Here is an 18,526-nt window from a genome sequence, read left to right on the forward strand (position 1 = left end):
TCATTTGGCCTCCAACTGGTAGACATTTTAGTTCTATAAGGCCTAAATAGCACTGCATTTTTCAATTGCTTAACCAGAAACTCTTTCGCCTGGGAATGATTTATGTTGTGGCCTTGGAATAATTTTATATTCATATAGCATGAAAGGAAAGCTTTCCCTCTAATAAAGAGTGTTTTTTCCATATACTTTATATGCAGGTTAGTGGTTTTGAAGGCAATGCTACAAGGCTCTCCATAGAGATGGAACTGACCGGTTGTAGTTCAAATTCCCATCAGGGTGAGTCTTCAGGGACCTCGCGTGATGCCAACGAAAATAGTTTGACCGGGAAAGAAGCCTATGTGAATCCTGGTATGCCCTTTTCTGATACCTATTATCGATATTTCTGCTTTAACAAAATAAGAATTGGCATGCATTAGTAAACAAAATCTCTTTCATGCTCCGAGTTTTTTGGGAATCTTGTGACCATATAGATCTTAGACAGATCGGTGACAAGACTGATGTGTGTGTGTGTGTGTGTGTGTTTAACTTTAAATAGGTTTGGCATGTCTCAAAGTATTGTTTTTGTTTTTCTCCTCACTTAGAATGTTTTAAAATTTTCAGTGCAACAGTTTAGAGTGCTTTGTTTGTTTTTCTTTGTTTCCTTGGTAAGTCATGAGGCAACTAGCATATAGTGTATGTCCGTGGGTTCTTAGTAGGAAAAAAAAGAATATGTGAAAATTGAGATGCATTGGCACATGGATGTATTATTTGTACTCTATATTCAATATGATACACAATTGCACCTGACAAATATATACATATAAGTATCTATTTTGCTAACCCAGCCAGATGTAACCACAAATTGTGGAAATATCTGGCATTAATCATCCCTTCCAGATTGGACGATCTCTGAAAGGCTGAAACCATTCAGGAAATATGAAATAATAAATATGCTAAAAACATTGACGTATTTTAATATTGACTCACGTGAGACTCTTCTTAGTGATTGATTTTTCAGTGTCAAATGCAGTCCAGTTATAAGCCTCTTCTTAGAATATTCTCAGGTATATTCTTGTTCTTGTGCAGCTGAGATTGCATGGAATCAAATGAGGAAAGAATGGGTCGGTGATCGGCCTAAAAAAATACAGAGACCACCTGAAGCTTCAACTATATGGTATATGCATATTTCTGATTTTCATCCATCCTCATGATATGATTGTAAAAAATAGGGGGGGCTGTTTGATCAATTGTAATAAAAGGGAATTTTTCATTCATGCATTTCTTTCGGGTTTGATAGACTGCTAATTTCCATATTAACCTAAACTGGAAAGAGCAATTGTATCACGTAAGTTGTCTATGTAGCTAACAGAAATATAGACGCCAACTAAATGGAACAATCAAGATTGCTATGAACAAATTTATTGACCTCTTTGTGAATTCATTCCATATTTTAGAAAATGATAGTTGTCTCTTTACTGTGTCTTTAATCACTATACATGTATATCATGCTTTTAATTGTCTGGCTGGCCAATATTAATCGGAAACTTTTACTTCAGTAAACCTGTACATGTTGTCAATAGCCCCCATCATTGGCTTTGTGTACCAATAGTTCGACTCTTGCTTTTATAAAGGGCAGGTCCTAGATGCACCTTTTAATTTTTGACTGTAATCCATCCTCTAAGTTTTACGTAATCTTGAATATCAATATATGTTTACCCAAATTAACCAAGACATCTGTTTTCTATGGAGAACCTTTCCATCAGCCTATACCATTACCTGTAAGTTCTTTAAGATGCACTCTACTTTTCAAATTTGGGAATGCATTATATGAAAAAATTATGTTGGTATGTTTGGGTTATGCAGGCGGTGGTAGACTATTTTGTTAAAATTTGGGAAGACGAAGGTCTCTTTGAAATAGCTAATAGGTAACTCTGCTGTAAACTTCATCTTGCACGAGTTTATGTGCACAGAGGCCATTGCAAGCACATTGCTGAGACTGAAATAGACCCTTTAAGGTGAGATTGATTGAAGTCATGGAATGGTTTTGTTAGCAGCACAAATAAGCTCAATAGCAATTTCCGCCTGCCACAACGTAGATTTTTTGAGTCGTTTGTGACTGGCTAAACATTCATCCTCAAGTTTTTTTTTTTACATTTTTAAACTTGAATGCATTCTTAATGATTACAAAGTTGGGAATCTCAACGTTTTGATGGAATTTGAAACAAAAAGTTGAATTCACACCATTGTTCAATAGCTTTCCAATGCAGCTGTATTAATATTTGACGAGAATCGCAAGTTTAAAAACAATCAAGTCATGTAAAAATAGTAGCCAAGGGCTTGGAGGATCTGCTTATATGTTATACAATATACCGCCCAATGGCTCAGAGTCGTACTTCACTCATTCTTCAATCGGCGTCCTTTGTTGCGTTTGAATTTAATTGAATTGATAATTCATAATAATGCCTTTGCACTTCTAGCTTTTGCTTAAAAAAAGTATACAATGGACTTAGGTAGCCGACATGAGAATCGGTCCTTTCTTTCACGGTTGGATCATGTACAAAGTGAGTGTCGTCGTATACATACTTCCAATGATTCTGCAGTTGTTGCACATGAATCCATGATTCAAATCATGCTTTAATGCTCTTAACGAGCTCCTCTTAATTTTCATATTTGCATGGTTCCTCTGCACTTGTCTGATCCATTGTTGTTAGTTTTGATCGACCAAATATGTTGTTCTATAGAACTAGGATGGTAGAATTATGTTTGGTGACAAATTAGCTTGAGGAACATAAATCTGTTTTTGTTTAAAAGGTTTATTTCATATGATTAAAAAATTATTTCTTCAAAATAACATAATATGTAATTAGTTTTATCTATGATTAAAAAATTATTTCTTCAAAATAACATAATATGCAATTAGTTTTATCTACTTTTGTTGGTGTTTTTTATTGGCAAATTTTAGCTTTCAGCATCGGGTAATCATATTTGCCAGTTTCTAGACGACTTCTTGGTTTGAAGAATTTTCTTCAACCATAAGGTTGTTAGTTCAAAACTTGCATTCAACAACAGCATGGGCTAATTAAGCCTTTTCCTTTGGGCTAATTATTTCTAAATAGCCAAATATGATTTTGAATTTAGATGTTTTCTCTCCCCACCCCCCGTGATTCTTTTATACCCCCAATATTCCGATTTTGCCCTTGCAGAAAACTTCAGTTCGCAGAAACCGAATTTTTTCTAGTACAAATTCAAAGTAAATTTCGGTTTTCAAGGCAAAAAAAACTTCGGTTTCTATAAACCGAAGTTTTTTGCAAGGGTAAAATTGGAAATTCAGGGGGTATAAAAGAATCACGGGGGGTGGGGAGAGAAAACATCTTGAATTTATGGTAAATTCTAATATGGACCACTTCATGAATAATAATATAACGAATACGAATTTTACGAAATTCACCGTTGGATTGAAAGTTTATATCATATAGATTATCCATAGAAAAATTTAGAAAAATTGAAAATCATTTGATATGTTATTGAGACACATCAAGATTAACGGTTTATTAAATAACGTAAATCTTGATGGGTCTCAATAACATATCAAATGATTTTCAAAAAAATTTAAAAAGTTTATGGATGATCTATACGAAATAAACTTTCAATCCAACAGTGAATTTCGTAAAATTCATATTCGATAGATCACTTGTCCACGGTGGACCACTTGTGAAGGTGGTCCACCGTAGCATTAGCCTTGAATTTATACTTCAGATAAAGAGAAAATCGAATATACTCCAACAATAGAATAATATAATAAAAATTACGTGCCTTTGTATTTGAATACCATGAGTAGAATGGTCACCTCATGGAATAAGCCGTTGGAAAAATTTTATAGAGCATCGTAAACAACAATTACTAATGATTCAAGATCATAAAGATATAAAATATTACTCCCTCATGACACAAATATAAGAAAAAATAACTGTTTACGCGGTGTTTAAGAAATTTAGTTAAGTGTAGTTAATTTTCTTGATTTAATGCAAAACATGAGTTAAGTTTATTATATTACCCTTTGAAAATCACGTAAACTTTTGAAAAGTGAAATGATTAAATAAGGGTATATTATGAATAGTAGTATTAATTAGTTTAAAAGTAGTTGACTTTTGCTTATATTTGTATCCAAAATTTGAAGTGTTTTTTCTCTTATATTTGTGTCTGGAACGAGTGCATCTCAATCTAAAATCTTAAAGCATCGGAAATATATGATTACCTATTAATATATCCAACATAGAATCATTTATAATCCATGTACAACTATACCACCATAATTCATATGTTGCGGCAAGCACTATTCGCATGATGAAACAATTTTTTCTAATCTCGTACTAAATTAATAAATAAAAATTGATAAACCTGTATTGTGATGAAGATAATTATTTAATGTAGATAGCTGTTTAGAGTGCTACTCATCAAACAACTTGTGGTGGAATTGTTTAAGATATTTTTGATAGATTTTTCAAAGACCTAATTTGTAATTTGGGTCTTCTGTGAAGGATGAACATTTTTTTTTTGGGGTCTTGCTATAATAAAAGGAAAGCAGGTACACACATAAAATATTTCATTTCGTTTCCAAGTCTAAAATGATTTTTACCTTAAAAAAAAGTCTAAAACGATTTTATTTTATTAATAGATATCACTCACCATACCAAGCAAGCAAGAAAGGTATTTAGTTTAAAGTTTAAACAAATCTTAAAAATAAGAAAATTTTAAAAATAAATAAGTTGGATCAATTAAGAGTAATTTAATAATGTTATATATGGAATACATTCAAATTTACAAGAGTATTTTTGATTTGTATAATTTTTTTAAAGCATTTCTTATAAAAAGGATTAAGAAAAGTATAAAATAAGAAAGAAAATATTTATACATTTATAAGAAAATTAAACTCACTATTTTTTATTTTTTATTACAATGAATGATAAATATTATTTAAATATTATTATTGTTCACTACACTACTTCAAAAAAAATTGTGAATGATGAGTGCACCCATTTGGATCCAATTCATAAATTTCAGTTGAAGCATCCATTTCTTGGTTTATCCTTAAAATAAAAATAAAAATAAAAAACCAGAATCTTTGTTCAATTTTTCTTTATTCTATTTCACAATTCACATAACCAAACAAATTTTCATCTTCGCCAATTCTTCTTCTTCCAAATCCAATCCTATTGGATTCTATTCACTTCACAAAACAACAAAACAATCACAATCGTTCATTCACTTCACCACTACCACGTATTCTTCACTCATATCACTAACAATCCCACTCCACATAATTCAATTTTCTCAAAAAGATTACTTTTTGACCAAAACCCAGGTTTGCTTTTTTCTAAATTAGTATTAAATTTTCAATCTTTAGTTATAATCATTAACCCAACCCAATTGGGTTTTATTTTTTGTTCAGATTTTTGTGTTTTTTGGTCAACATGGATATCGATGAAGCGATTAGAGGATGTGAGGATCGAAGACTTCAGACCAAGTATAACAATGCTACTTATGTTATTCAGAGAGCTTTGTCTTTGTATTCGTAAGTTTTCTTGTAACATGTAGTTTTTGAGGTTGTTATGTTAAACCCTTTTTTGTGTTAGGTTTGTAGAATTAGATTCATTTGCCCCCTTTTTTTGGATATTGAAAATATTGTTATGTTATATTCTGTTAGATTTGATTTTGTTGTTGTTTTTTAATTTGTAAGATGAATTAGAGTTCAATGTGGATTGATGATGGATTTATATATTATTCATTTGATGAGATTTTGATTTTTATTGTGTTTGGGAGAAGACTTTGTTTAAAAAATTCAGTCTGTTGACTTGAAGATAGTCAATGGAAATTTCGTTAAAATGATAATGTGTAACAAACAATTATCTCAACATGAAGTTTTACTTGGTCTGAGTTATTGGTGTAAATGTGTAATCTGGAAACTGGAAATAGCTTTGATGTCTTTGTGTTTGTTTGTGTTCAAAGGATGGTATGAGCTTTATCAATCGTTATCTTTGACAGGGTTGTTTTTTGAACATATGAACAATTCTTACAGCTTCGTAGCATCAGTTTTAAGGATATAAGCTTGATTGTTTTAGGGATAAGTTCATAGATCATAGAATGATGCGCCCTACTTATTTTTTTTTTTGTTTTTAAGCAACTTTGTATATGATAAGTCATCCTTGGATTAGCGTATAAATGGAAAAGATGATTTTACATTTTAGTTTGTGATGTTTTATGACTATCTTCTCAAATATAATTGTCCTTGTTAATGTAAGTTTACCAATGTATGCATTTATTGATGCATTTCTTTTTACAGTATTGAGGAGGTTGCCTTCAGTTTCAATGGTGGAAAGGATTCAACGGTGAGTTTCAATGTTTATACTCTTTTATCACTATACAGAATCTTTTAGCCCAATAATGATGACATCGAGCTATGGCATGTAGGTTTTGTTGCACCTACTCAGGGCTGGCTATTTCTTGCATAAAATGGGGCAAAATAGTGCCAATGGAGATGTAAAAGATTTTCCAATTCGAACAATATATTTTGAAAGTCCTAGTGCTTTCCCGGAAATCAACTCATTTACCTATGATATCGCTGCCACGTGAGTGAAGTTTCTTCTTCCTTTGTGCTAACATGAAAAAGTTATGGCTTGTTCTCCCTCGAGGGATGAAACAACTAACTCTGTTTGTTTGTGCAGCTATGGTTTGCAAATTGACACCATCCGGTTAGATTTCAAGTCTGGTTTGGAGACTTTGCTGAAAGATAAACCAATTCGAGCTATTTTCCTTGGAGTTCGAATCGGAGACCCTACTGCGGTACCCTTAGTTTTTAACCTTGACAATGACATACGTTCTTTTTGTTTTTGTTTTGAATTGCATATTTTCTGATCTGGCCTTCATCTGCATGTTTTGTGTGCATACATATATGTTCTGAGGTGAAAATGAAGCTCTATACTCATTACTCAGTTAGTTGCAATCTAGTATCTAAACATAAAATAGCTATCACTTATTATCATAGTATAAAGCAGTAGATTCCGTTATAATTTCTAAATGTTCATATGCTGTCTTATTATCTACCACTATGAATGATACATAATAATTTATGTGTCAAAACGTAGCTACTAGAATTAATTAGAATCTAGGCTAGATAATCACCCTAAGCTGTTGAGAAGAGAGGAATTAGGTTAGATGGGCAAAATAATCTCTTTTGAAGAACATTGAATGCTAGTGAATAAGTAATTTTACAGTATACATTATTTGGAGGTCTCTCTCTTTGAATCCTTTTTAAAAAGCAATGCATCATTGGACCAACCCTAAAGATATCTTCAGAAGCTTATCATGCATATACCTGAAGAAGTTTTCATTTTTTTCTTAATAACTGATACATATAATTGTGAAATTTCTTATCAAATGCTTATTAGAACCACTTTAGTGCCTAAAGGCATGTTTTAACTATTTACAAACAAATAGTCTTTAGAAAAAGGTCAAGTGTATGGCCTAGGCATTAAATTGTATGCTTTTATGCTTCAAACCAAGACTTTTGGTTACTGTTGTGCTATGAAAATCGGAATATTATGATATTCGTTTATACATGTGTGCTACGTCCTTGCAGGTTGGCCAAGAACAATTTTCCCCCAGTTCACCTGGCTGGCCACCTTTCATGAGAGTCAATCCCATTTTAGATTGGTCATACAGGTTTGCTTCTTACTGTTTTTTTTAACTCTTATCTGGACGAGTAAACAAATAAAGATCTTAAAAGAAAATATAGTTCTCTTTTGGCATCCTAAAAAAATGGGAAATGCCCTACCTTTGAGTGTGATTTGAACTATTGATTTGCATAATTGGAAGTAACCAATTAGTTTTTTATGGAAAAACCTAGAAATCGATCATGATCCAATTTGAGTACCTCTACATGATAGACTTCAACAGAACACTGAAGAGTAACGCAGCAAGTGATTTAGTTCAGTAGTTCCTCATAAAACTACACATTAGTTAATGGCATTTGTTCAAAAACCCTTTAATTTGATAATAAATTTCAAACATACAGGATCTGCCAAGGTATATTTGTAACTGTTGGATATGATGCTTAATGTCCCTATATCATTAGTATTAGTGACAAAATATACGTGGTTGTTAGTTTTGCAAGCATTGCTGCTAATGGCTAATATCACCTCATACCTAGTTCCAAACTTTCTAATTTCTATATTAGTTTCTGATTTTAACTTTGTACATAAATAGCCAACAAAAACTAGAAAGCCTCAGGTGAAAGCATAAGGATAGCTGGTTGTAGAAATATATCTTACTCTAAATGAATATAGCTTGTTTTTCTTTTATTTATTTAGCGCACCAACATGTTTTGATCCATGTAGTTAACTTCTTCTAATAGGATAAGATTTGCTGTTGTTAAATATTTATAGCTTGTTTTTACGGTAATCAAAATTTTTCAAAGGGGTAATTTTTTTTTTCTTCACCGGTTCTTTGGTTTTAACTTCCTGTTCCCAAAAAATCTGACATTTACCGATCTCTCATCTTAGGAAATATCTAACTGAGTCATTAAATTTATTAGGTTTTGTTCCTCAATTTAGATGCACCTCAAAGCACTATCAGTTGGAAAGTATATTGCTCTTTTCCACGATTATTTATATTGATGCTTTCGGACTGTGAATATGATAACCTTAATTGCTTCATTTAGATATCAATGTTAATTGCTTCACTTAGTTATGAGTTATCATATTTACTTGCTTATATTTATTTGCAGAGATGTCTGGGCCTTCCTTTTGACTTGCAAGGTGAACTATTGCAGCCTTTATGATCAAGGGTAATACTCAATAGATATGTTTGATGTTACTGTTTGGATTTTAAAAATTCACTTTCCATACTTGTCCTTTTCGCTTAACTTCCCCCCCAAATAGACATGCTTGATGTTACTGTTGGATTTTATGTGATAGTAATTGGTCCAAGCTCTCATAAATTTGCTTTGTCATCTTATTTGAATGAAATAAAATGGCTTCGCTTAATAACCTTATCAATTTCGTCTCTGTAGCATTTACTAATCGAACCATCATATTGGTCCTGAGTTCCCGTTGTCCGTGACTTGTGTTTATTCAAGGAATTTCAGTGTGCAATTATCAATTTATGATCTGTGCAGTTATACTTCAATTGGAAGCATATATGACACAGTTCCCAACTCCTTACTATCAATCAGCAATTCTTCCAGTAAATTCAAACCAGCATATTTACTTGCTGATGGAAGATTAGAGAGGGCAGGGAGGGTTAAAAGGACATCTTCTGCTGGTGGTCAACTTCCTGCTGATAGCAATGGCTTGGATTTGCATAAAAACAGCACACTCACCGCATCAATCATTGCCGTGGGAGATGAGATTCTGTAAGTACCACGATATCGTATTACATGGACAATTGGATTCTTTTGCATCTTTTGGAAGTTATATGTTCTATGGACTAGTATGCGCCGCTTTATAATTTTCAATTGGGAGATTTTACAATTTTATCCGACCATCAATCCACTTTTCAAGCTTCGGATCATCAATATGCAATGATTTAATGCTGACATCCTACTATGTCTTATCATAGTTGTGTACTTATCAACAAACAGCATTAGTAAACTTCTTGTGAACTAGTTTCAGTAAAGGAAATATATAACTAAATGATACCGTAAATTTTTAATCTCCATCATGTCATACTGTGTAGTAAAGTGAATAGTTTTTATTGTCCTTCAGCTGTTCTTTTGATGTTCTCTTTTTCTTTACCCTGCTCCATAGCTCAGGTTTGGCATTGTTGAGGATCAGTTGGGACCATATTTATGTAGGAAGCTGGGTTCTGTTGGCTGGTCTGTGTTGCAATATTCTGTAGTACACAATAATGTGAGTTCATTTTTGTAGAAGTCCTACTTCTGTGTATATGAATGGTTCTGCTTTGCAAAAATGAGCAACTTGTTTTATTACGAGTATTTGGATAACCGACCATATGCAAACTCCAATATAGGAATTATTCACCTAATACTTTACTTTTATTATTTATGGCACTTATGTTATGTACAGATAGATTCTGTGGCAGAAGAAGTTGAGCGACAGAAATCTAGGACCGATATGGTAATATGCAAATGCTTAGAAAGTTATGCAACATTTCTTGAGATTATATTGTGGTTAGGGTTATTCATATGGCCTGCTTCTTGTAGGTATTTATATATGGAGGTGTAGGTCCACTGCATTCAGATGTTACCTTAGCAGGCATTGCAAAAGCTTTTGATGTCCGTTTGGTGCGTTACTTCCTTCAAGTGTTATATTTTACAATTTGAGGCTACTTCAATCATTCCCTAAAAATATGCTGACTTGATGGAATGATGCTTTATAGGCTTACCTTTTTATTACCAACTGCTTTTGATTTACCATTACAACTCCGTATCTGCGGATGATTTGTTGATGCAGGCTCCTGATGAAGAATTTGAAGAATATCTACGGCATATTATTAGTGATCAGTGTATTGGTGATAGGAATGAGGTAATTTGTTTTAGAAAAACAATGTTTTTTATTTTATTTTAATTTGTTTTGGAGAATTCAACAATGTTTCTTCTGTGCTCTGAGTTTGAGACTGTCCCTGCCTGAGAGTTCTTTCTATTGGCTTAAACCCCTCATATTTTACAGGCTCCTCAATAGGTAGTTTTTGTCACAACAACAAACCAAGCATTGTCCCACTCCCACAAGATGGGGTCAGCTACATGGATCAAATGACAACATAGTGTTCTGTCATAAGTCATGTTTATATCCATACCATTATTTTCTAAATCTCTTAATGATTTTGCCTTTGGTTTCTCTTAGTTGCTTTTTGCCTCTAGCGATTGATACACTCTTCATTTACAAGCCTCCTCCACTCATGCCCAAACCATCTCAGTTGAGACTCTACCATCTTTCTACAATAGCTGCTTATAGTTGTATCATACATTGTCCTTTTAGATTGACTGCTACCTTTTTATTATCACATAAAAAACCCTAGGCTCTCCTCCATTTCAACCACCATGCTTAAATTTGATGGTTTTATCTCCCTCTATTTCTGCGTCATTTGGCACAATGGACTCAAGATGTTTAAACTATGTGGCTTGTGGCAATGTATGGCCTCCAACTTTCACCTCTATAATCTAGAGGTGTTTCTCCTTGTACAAAACTTACATTTGATATTTACTTCTATTCAAATCATAGCCATGTGATTCCTCGATTGAAGTACATGGCTTCTATTTGAGTAGAAGTAAGACATTGTGTATGAAATTATAATTCACAGTGTTGTAATAGAAGAAAGCACTTCTTTGATTGTAGTAACTACTAAAAAGAAGGGGTAAGGAATACACGAGGGTACAATCATATCTTGATTGCAATATTTCTTCCCCGTGTCTGAAATAATGCATTAGTGTCTCAGATTTAACTTGCATTACACAATATACCATGTGATGGCAGTTGTATGAAATTTATTAATATTGATCCATTGTTTATTGAAAACAAATATTGATCCATTGTGTCTTTCACCTTTCAGATGGCTCAATTGCCCGAGGGCATAACTGAATTACTGCATCATGACAATTTGACTGTACCCTTGGTATGTTTTTGGAAGTTTATTAATGAAATTGCTGAAGTAATATTACTAGTTGTTTGATATAATGTTATTTTTTTTGCAGATGAAGTGTCAAAATGTAATAATTCTCAGTGCAACGGATATTTCGGAGATGGAAAATCAATGGGACTGTTTGATTGAATTAACAAAGTCTAGTGACCTACTAACATTGCTGGAACCATACATATCAAAGCACGTGACAACTAATTTATCAGATGTATGTATCAGCCGTCATATATTATGATACATCTGTCATAACTCCATTCCCTTTGGTTTGAAAATAGTGTTTTCAAATGGCTGATGGCGGATTATGGTGGCTGGCACGAAATCCGCCATGACATAATTACCATGGCAGAAATTTGAAACTGCTTGAATACAGCTTGATGTTTTTCTTGTTTATACATCAGAAACATGACTTGATTAATACTCCCTCTAGTCTCATATATAAGCAAATATTCATTTTTCAGATTCATTGAATAACTGATATATACCAGATACATCAGTTATTCAATGAACCTCAAAAAATAATCTTTGCTTATATATGAGGCCGGAGGAAGGATTCCTTATGGACTCATCTGAAATCCATTGGTTATTAAATTTGCAGGTTGAAGTTGCTCCACGTCTGTCAAAGCTTTGTCTTGAATTTCCAGACCTTTGTATTGGTATGAAGTTTATGAATTGTTGGTTTTACCAATATATGATTTGATATCCACCTTTTTTTAATTTTTCTTTCTTTGCAACATCAAGGGTGTTACCGCAAATCCAGAGACGGATCTGTCATAATAAGTTTCAAAGGAAAGGTATAACTAAATTTCCACATTCTAGTCATAGTTTTGAAAATAAAGTAATGTAAATTTCTCCGCTAAGCCATTCTAGTGTTGTTACAGGACCTAACACGCCTTGAATCAGCTATAAGCGCATTACAAAAGAAGTTTAAATCTGGTGCTTTCACAGAGACGAAGTAGCATGATTGATATCTACATGCATTGACATGTCATGGTGCATTACAAATATAAGATGCAAAGTGATAAAAATGGACAAGGAAGAAAATCAAGGGTGCTATTATCATTACAAAAGGAAGAAAAATGGTACAAACAAGTGGCTGAAGCTTCAATATTCACAACACTTTTATCTCCTTCAAGGAGCTTGATTATTATTGAATGATGATTATTATCTCAATTTACAGCACCAGTTTACAAATACACATGATTTTTCATTGAAAACACACCAGTTGAACCTTTTAAGTTGGCAGCATTATTTACACTATCAGATTTATGGCTACTTTTTACCTGATTTTGATGTTGATTGAAGGAGTAACTGTGTATGACCCACTTAAGCCAATTTATTACTGAGATATGGTTTGCCCAAAGGAGTAAGCCATTTAATGTATGAACCACTTTTGACCATATTTTTTTAACTATTCATTACCGAGGCACTTAGCGTTTGGTAATACAAATAAGCTAGCTTATAGTTTATTATATTAGCTTATAAGTTTATTTCATAAAATTAAAGATGTTTGGTAACAAGTTTTTTCAGTAGCTTATAGTTTTTTTTAGATGCTATTTCAAGTAGCATTTGAGTTATAGCTTATAGTAGTAGCTTTTTACCGTTCATTCCAATTTTAACCTTATTATTTTAATTTATTATTTCTTTATTTATTTTTTAAATAAAAAACCACCCACTTACAAAAATAACTATCCACTCATATAAAATAATCATATACTTTTATATCATGTTGTACTTGCAACAACTAAATTTACCTAATACTTAATTTCATTTTACTAATTTTTCAGCTATTGATTAAAAGTTAACTTATCAGCTATCAAGTAGCTTATAACTTAATTTAATTTTACATACGAGAGCCTAATGTATTGAATTTTTTTGACAATCTCATAAAGGAATTTACTGAGATGAATGAATTTGTATATGATAAAGATAAATAAGATGGTTTAAAACATGAACAATATATAATCTTATTTGTGTAATCTTGACAACACTGTGGCCATACATTAGTATTTATTAAATTTATTCTTTAAGTTCCAACATAATAACTTACATGCTTTGCTTCAAAAAAAAAAAAAAAACTTACATGCTTATAAATAACATATAATTAATTTTCAACTTAATCAGTCGGTTCACAGATACAAATGTACAAACGGCACTTGGTTATATATCCCTTGTAACATTTATTTTCTTTACAATCATCATCAGTAAAGCAAAATGAACTATCTGTGATGTCAAATAAGAGTAAAGGAATTTATTAAAAACAGATTAACGATTATGTATATGATAAAGAAGTTAGTCTAAAATAGGTGTTTGAAAAAGAACTTACCATAACTGGTTACAAGAGCAATTAGAGAAAAAATAATAATTAAAACATGAATGAATTTGAGAGTTTTATTCATATTTTTCCTCCTTTGCATACATAATAAATAAAATTTAGTTGATCACTTTATAAGCAATTTTTTTATCACTTGCTCAATTGCAAGAAGTTATTCATAAATTTAGAATTATTTAACTGTCTTTTACATACATCAATGATGTTACGTGTATCTTTTTTTAGTTAAAATCTCATGAAAATTTAGATGATCATTAGAAGTCATTAATTTTTTTTAATAAAGTTTTATTTATATTTTTAATTTCTCTTTTAGCCTTTTCAAGAAAACAAGAGAAACTTTTTAAAAGAGAAATAATAGTTTTAATAGCTGAAAAAAATAATTGTAGAAACCAATCAGAGTTGGATCTAGTAAAGATTCTCATAATATGGTGAATCAATATTCGATTTTTGGCTTTCACCACCAGTTTAGTCTGATTTGGGGGTCAGTTCTGGCGTCAAATGGTTTCAGCTCCCTCCCGATCGCAGTTGCGGGGATCTAACCGTGATCCTCCCTACCAAGTTCAGCGCCAATCACCACTGAACCAACTAACGATTGGTTCAATATTCGAATTCTAGATGGAAGAGGTATCTAAATTTAATGCCGATAATGTCTTAAATAAGATTACCTCTAATGAAAGAAATATGTGAAACAAAAAATAATAAAAGCTGTAGAAATATTCCATCTAAGAGAGCAAAAATATAAATTTCCTACGGTAAATTTTATAATAAAATTTTCTTAACTCCCACTTAAAAAATAAATTAGGAAAAGGGAGATTTTAATTAATTAACGTGATATTAATAGTCATTTAACAATCATTGCCTGAGGCTCAATCACCATCTCAAGCTTCCAATGAGAGGGGTAAGTCATTGCCACCTTCATCACATCCATGTGTTGTCATTGCCACCTTCATCAATCGCCTTAAGATGAAGGATTAACATGTTCAAGTGTCACATATTTATAGATAGGCAAACCAAGTTGATGATTGAATTGCGGATTATACTCTCTTAATATTTATGGGTTCCCTTATTCTTAACCATCAGCCTCCATGATGTGTGAACCTTCTTTGGTAGGATGTTGCCAATGTTTTCTTTAATCGTCGTGTTCGTTTGTAATTTAGCCTAACGACCTCCCTTTTAGCAAAATAAAATAAATCATTCCACAAAGAAATTTAAACAATTTGAACTTTGTACTTGAGATTACAAAATTAAGTTTTTACTATTGAACTATCATCTCAAATTCTCAATTGTATCTTAATTCCGCTCGGAAATGATAGTTACAGCGAATGATTTTATCACGAACACATCGCGAACGAGACGTGGCAAACTATTGAAAGTGACTTAGCATCCTTCCTACCATGTTTTCCGCACAACAAAGAGTTTAATTGGTTACCAAAATTTCGTGATTCATTCGTGGGACAATTTTTCGCTTGATATAGCAGTCCTCGATCCGCTTATTATTTTTTTAAGGAAAATGTAATTTTATTACCAGTCAATTTTTTTACCACTATACTAAACTTAGTGCCTTATATAATAAGGTAGTTGATGAGTAGTTTATAAGCACATATGAATAAATAGACTTGTTTGTTAACATTCATTTTTCTTATGAGTTTAAAGTCCTTCTTTACTAGATAATATTTTTTATAAGCTACTTCATGTAGTTTATAGCTTAAAATTTGTCATTTTTTTTTCTTTTCAATCACGGTCATCTTAATTGAAAAAAAATAAATATCAATTAAACATATATTTCTTATGTTATTTTATATTATTATTTATAAGTTAGTTGAAATACTATAAATTTAATCAGCTAACTTATTTGTTATCTAACTATCCTCTATTTTTAACAAAGTGAACTTAAGTGAAGAGGCAACAATCCAAATAAATTACTCCTTTCATTATTATTTGACCCCACGTATTGAAATTTCTGGATCCGTCTAATAGCATGCGGCTAGAAATTTCACTTTAAAGGTGAATAAGTGAAGTGTCAGAGATTTGAACTCAGACTTCTGTATAATATATGCGATGTCCCGATCAACTGAGATAAAATCTTATATCTCAGTTTTCTTTGTAATCAGCTATTATTAATATATTATTATAGAAAAACATTTTTCCTTTTCTTTGTAAATCTATTAACATTTTTCCTTTATGATTGTTCTATTTTATTTTCATTTCATTTAAGTTGTTTATTTATTGCTTCATCTATGTATTGGTTGGTTAATTGCTAGTAATTGTTTAACAGTACTCTTAAGAAACTATAAAAGTAATTTTAAGTATTTTGGCATTGTATTTCTTTAATAATACTTTCTCCATATTTTTTTATAGGAGACATTTTTCTTTTTAAAAGAACCAATATTAATGGACTGTATAATGATTTAAAACTTATCTTTAAAATATCAATTTCTAGTATGAAAAAAAAAGGTTATAGCTTAAATAGAAAACTTATGTTTGATTATGTAATTGGACATTCCTGGTCAAACTGGAACACCCCTTAAGACTATTATTAATTGCATGATATCACATTTGCAATAGTACACTAATTTTGGAGACAATTTTCAAAGAGAGTTTATAATGGAAAAAAAAAAAAGTAATCATACGAATTAACAAACCATATTCATATAATAAGCAAGAATGTTACTAAAAATATATCCCTAAATCAGACATTTGTGGAGTCTTGTTGGTTCAAACGCTTTAGCCTTCTATAAGTATAAGTAGTATAAACATGCAGTAATAAAATGCATTTTTTTTTTAAATAAACTAAAAGTATTTAGACATCAAAAAATGAGTAGAAAACTCAACTGTGTTGTTGGCACCCATAAACACCATCATCCCCTACATATATATAGCTCATAATAATATATAAATAAATAGAAAGGAAAAAATATGTACATGGGCGGTTAAACCTTATCCCAAAAATATTGTGCATAACTTGAACAATAATCTTTATATGTCAAACTTGTACGACACTAATTAAAATGATACACATTGGGGCGGTAAACAAGTACTCTCTCCCTGTTTCTTTTTAAGTGTCGTTTTTCATTACTGCACATATGTCAATGTACAATTGATCGTTAATATATTTAATTATCTTTATAAAAATTATGAAAATATTTATTGAGACAAATTAAACAATATTTTTATTTGATAACATTTTTTTTTTATATATTAATAAAAAATTATAGTCAAAATAGATTATGTAAATAGTGCACATGGTCAAACTGTGATACTTAAAAAAAGTGGAGAAAGTACTATTTATTAAATTTATTTTTTAAGTACTAAACCAACATCATAACTTACAAGAAAAATATATGTTTATAAATAATACTTCTTCCGATTTTATATATAAGTAAATTTTCATTTTTTTAAGTTCATTTAATAATTGATGTATTTAGTCTATAATACTGACTATATACATTTAATTTTTAAATAAATTTAAAAAGTGAAAAATTATTTATATATAAAATGGGAGAGGAAGTATAGAGCTTTCATAGCTTAATTGTCATTATGCTTATTCTCGCAGAGGCACAAAAACAAACGACAATTCATAACAAAAGGAGGACTGTGACATATATTTTTGTCACAATCATCCGTAGTATAGCAGAACAATTTATCTGTTAGGTCAAATAAAAATAAAAAAATGTTACTAAAAAAGAAATGAATGATTATGTATATGATAAAAAAATAATTTAAAATAGGTGTACAAAACAACTTACTGCTAGATACAAGAACAATTAAAGAAAGAAAGATCATCAATACATGAACGAATTTAAAAATTTCAGCCATATTTTTCTTTTCATATATTAAATAAGAAAATTGGTTGATCATTTTATAAATAAAACCCCATCCACTTTAATAAGCTTCAATTTAATATTGTTAGTACGTACTTACATACAGTTGGAACAAATAATTCATAAATTAATTAATAATTATTTAAGTACGTACCTTTTAATTTAGGCATATATGTCAGTGTGTTGCGTATATATTTTTAACTTACTCAATTGACCAATTAACCTTAGGAAAATCTCAAATGAAACTTTTGATAATCATCAGAGGTCATTCGTTTTTGTTTATTGAAGTTTCATTATATATGGAGTATTTTTCTTTCTCTTTTGGCCTTTCAAGACCGATTTTTTTTTTTTAGATAAATAATAAATTGAACGATGGAAAAAAATAGGTGCTGCAAATGATAGGTGATGATTATGGGGTGCCAACATAGTTGAGATGTCATAATTATCATGTGATACCTATGCACGCTAATGTTTTATATATAAAAAAAAAAGAACGATGGAAAAAAATAAATTGAACGATGGAAAAAAATAGTTATAGATGAAATGCGTTTGTAGCTAATTGATATGCTACCAATTAGCTACAAACGCAGTCGTTAGGGACGAAAATCAACAAAATTTGCACATTTAGGAACTTTTTTTGTAAAAAAAAAACGCGTAGACGAATGTGATATTTAAACCTATAATAAATGGAAAATTCCAGCCATAATTTCTCCAAGTGGTACGTCAATTTCCTCATCATACATTA

The 18,526-nt window shown here is 31.1% G+C and overlaps 2 protein-coding genes across 2 annotated transcripts; one reads left to right on the plus strand and one right to left on the minus strand.

The window, feature by feature from the left end:
- The first annotated feature begins 4,972 nt into the window (after positions 1-4,972).
- LOC123889294 (FAD synthase) lies at positions 4,973-13,028 on the plus strand. The gene is made up of 17 exons (XM_045938567.1): positions 4,973-5,341; positions 5,429-5,551; positions 6,320-6,365; positions 6,448-6,605; positions 6,702-6,819; positions 7,616-7,698; positions 8,762-8,821; positions 9,152-9,388; positions 9,788-9,884; positions 10,062-10,112; positions 10,199-10,279; positions 10,449-10,520; positions 11,545-11,607; positions 11,687-11,839; positions 12,227-12,284; positions 12,370-12,422; positions 12,510-13,028. Exons 2-17 carry the CDS (start codon positions 5,451-5,453, stop codon positions 12,585-12,587), a joined length of 1,509 nt encoding a protein of 502 aa, XP_045794523.1. The 5' UTR covers positions 4,973-5,341; positions 5,429-5,450; the 3' UTR covers positions 12,588-13,028.
- Positions 13,029-13,570: 542 nt separating this feature from the next.
- Positions 13,571-17,776, minus strand: LOC123891650. Its single transcript, XM_045941565.1, has 4 exons — positions 17,707-17,776; positions 17,489-17,604; positions 13,955-14,051; positions 13,571-13,851 (listed from the first exon to the last, which is right to left on the minus strand). Exons 1-4 carry the CDS (start codon positions 17,774-17,776, stop codon positions 13,745-13,747), a joined length of 390 nt encoding a protein of 129 aa, XP_045797521.1. The 3' UTR covers positions 13,571-13,744.
- Between the last annotated feature and the right edge of the window lie 750 nt (positions 17,777-18,526).

The sequence above is a fragment of the Trifolium pratense genome, linkage group LG6 (assembly GCF_020283565.1).
Source record: "Trifolium pratense cultivar HEN17-A07 linkage group LG6, ARS_RC_1.1, whole genome shotgun sequence".
Lineage (NCBI taxonomy): Eukaryota > Viridiplantae > Streptophyta > Magnoliopsida > Fabales > Fabaceae > Trifolium > Trifolium pratense.